Raw genomic sequence first — 2360 nt, forward strand, 5'->3', positions numbered from 1 at the left:
GGCCTTATAATAGTCATGTAGATCAGTCTTTTGTAATGGATTGGCAATTTAGACCGTTTGTCTAGTAAATGTTGTAATAGTCGGAATTGACGAGCAGTTTCTTGTCTTTTTAGTCTTGCATGAGGATTCCATGTCAGTCGTTTGTCGAGATTTATTCCTAAAAAGTGATATTAAAATAAAATTTAGTTCGAACCCCACGTACTCTTTGGATGTACTCCTGGCAGAACACAAGGTTGTCCAATATTTCCTTTCCGGTCACCGAATCACCAGAATTATAGAGATATAATCTCTAACGATGCAATGCCACAACTCCCCTATCCAGGACGTGCTGAAGATTCCCCTTCACAAAACCAATGCCCACTCGTTTAAACATATCGCTCGTGTTTTTTGTTTTTCTCCAGTTTGTCCACGCAGGTATCGCGTGTTTTTATCTTACCATGGCAATCGTACCAAAAGTATATCAAGTTTTTAAAAATAACAAATAACCCGTTTTCGCAAATAATAGCAAGGAGTACCCTGGATCAAAACTAGGGGAGGCAAGCCATAGTAAATCAGGTTGTGATATTTCAGCTCGGAAAATAGTAATGGATCCCAAAATTTTACGAAAATTATGTATAATTATAGCTGTATTATAATTATACATTTTTAAATAATAATTTGTTGACTTGTAGAGGGGGGGGCGAGGAAGCTGCCTCCTCCTGCCCCTATCTGGGGTACGGCCATGAGGTCCTGCATATATAGCAAATAATCTGAGCATTAACTGAAGGACAAGGAATAAGAATATTGGCAGTTGGTACTGTTTTGAAAGAGCCATAGAGGTCGCACAAAATGAGAGCTTCCTGCCTATTACGATAATAGGGCGCTCCTTTCTCCTCCATACAATTCAGCCAATGGGCAGGTCAATAGCATAATAAAATATTTTCATCAAAACATAGCGCTCTAGCGAAACTCTCCCAGGGCGCTCTGTTCTCTAAAATAAAGAATAATTTAATTTGTTGTAATTATGAGAGATAGTTGACTTATACGAGGAGAAGATGGTTGGGGGTGCGGTCAAAATTTAATTTGTTCTAACTTAAAAAGAAAAACAATGTACCAATAGGAATTTTTCTATGTTTGGACTCCATTAAAATATGTGTTTAAATTTTGAAATGATGAAGGAGATGGTCGAGAATCGGTCAGAAGAAAAAAAAATTAAAAACTATGGAGTTACTTGATTTATTGAGTTTTTGGTTACATGATACTAATGGTGCTATAAATATAATAATAATAATATTGTATTTATTCTGTGACGAGTCCCTTAAGAATAATACATAGAAATCAATAGATGAGGGCTGAGGAGCCTCAGAGATACTTAAACAAAAAATACAAAGAAATATAAACAAGTCATTATAAAAAATAATTATAGGTTACTTTCTCACTTTTATCAGTTGAACAAAAAAAAAAATGAATAAATAATATATAATAAATAATTAAGAATATTAAATGGGTATAAAATTTTTAAAAATAAAAATAGTATACACATTTACTATTTGAGTTTTTTTTTTACCGCACCCGGACCATATTCCATTCAAAGAAACGGCTGTTTTTTCTTTTTCTAAAATGCCTACCGAATACCGGTATTGAACTTTTGGTACGATATTGCATCGTGAAGACCCTGCATAGCAACTCTAAGCGTCCTTAGGACTGAGCTCTCTTACCAGATGAACGTGCTTGAGGTCAATATCCATCATGACGGTGGTGATGTTGGTGTGCTGAGTGGGGCGGGCGAACTTATCATACGTGGTCAACAAGTCTCTTTTCAACTGGTCTGTGTAGGTTGAATTCCACAGAGGCTTACCTGAAACAAAAATCATTCATAATAATTGCCCAGGGTCACCTTCGATGATTGGGTTAAGGAAGATAAAGGTAAAGGGCGTCTTCATAAAGGTAACAATGGAGGAGGACTAGTCAAGGAGCTACTTCATCCATTTTTTTTTTTCCTAAATAAGTTTGCCTTTAAAATATCCATTTTCAGCAGTTCTATGTAATTTTGAGGCTTATGATAAAATTGTGTAACAATGTTTAAGTTTATGTCCTATGTCAGATTTTGAACAAGGCCCGATATACTAGAAGGGAATAAAACAGTTTAGTTAGTTTCTTAGGTTAAGCCCAGCCGGAATGGTCCCTCCCCATTTTAAGTGAGTCTCCCGGCAAACATGCCATCATGTATAAATCTCCTTCAGCGGACCATATATCCCCATCTTAAAATGCCATCCGGCCAAAGAAGATTGTAAATAATGTTTTGTATGTATACACTTGCTCAGCCTCCACTGGCTCATTACCAGTGATGCGGCGAGAGGGATGCGCTGGGATCTCTTGAG

The 2360-nt window shown here is 36.6% G+C and overlaps 1 protein-coding gene across 1 annotated transcript in view; it reads right to left on the reverse strand.

The window, feature by feature from the left end:
• Positions 1-2360, reverse strand: part of LOC106679072 (neuronal acetylcholine receptor subunit non-alpha-3) — a 28726-nt gene that overhangs the window by 11136 nt on the left and 15230 nt on the right. The window contains exon 2 of the mRNA XM_014418022.3: positions 1698-1837. Within this exon, the coding sequence (XP_014273508.1) occupies positions 1698-1837 (140 nt within the window). The remainder of the gene's footprint in view (positions 1-1697; positions 1838-2360) is intronic.

The sequence above is a fragment of the Halyomorpha halys genome, unplaced genomic scaffold (assembly GCF_000696795.3).
Source record: "Halyomorpha halys isolate HHAL.00 unplaced genomic scaffold, Hhal_1.1 Scaffold175.1, whole genome shotgun sequence".
NCBI classification, from domain to species: domain Eukaryota; kingdom Metazoa; phylum Arthropoda; class Insecta; order Hemiptera; family Pentatomidae; genus Halyomorpha; species Halyomorpha halys.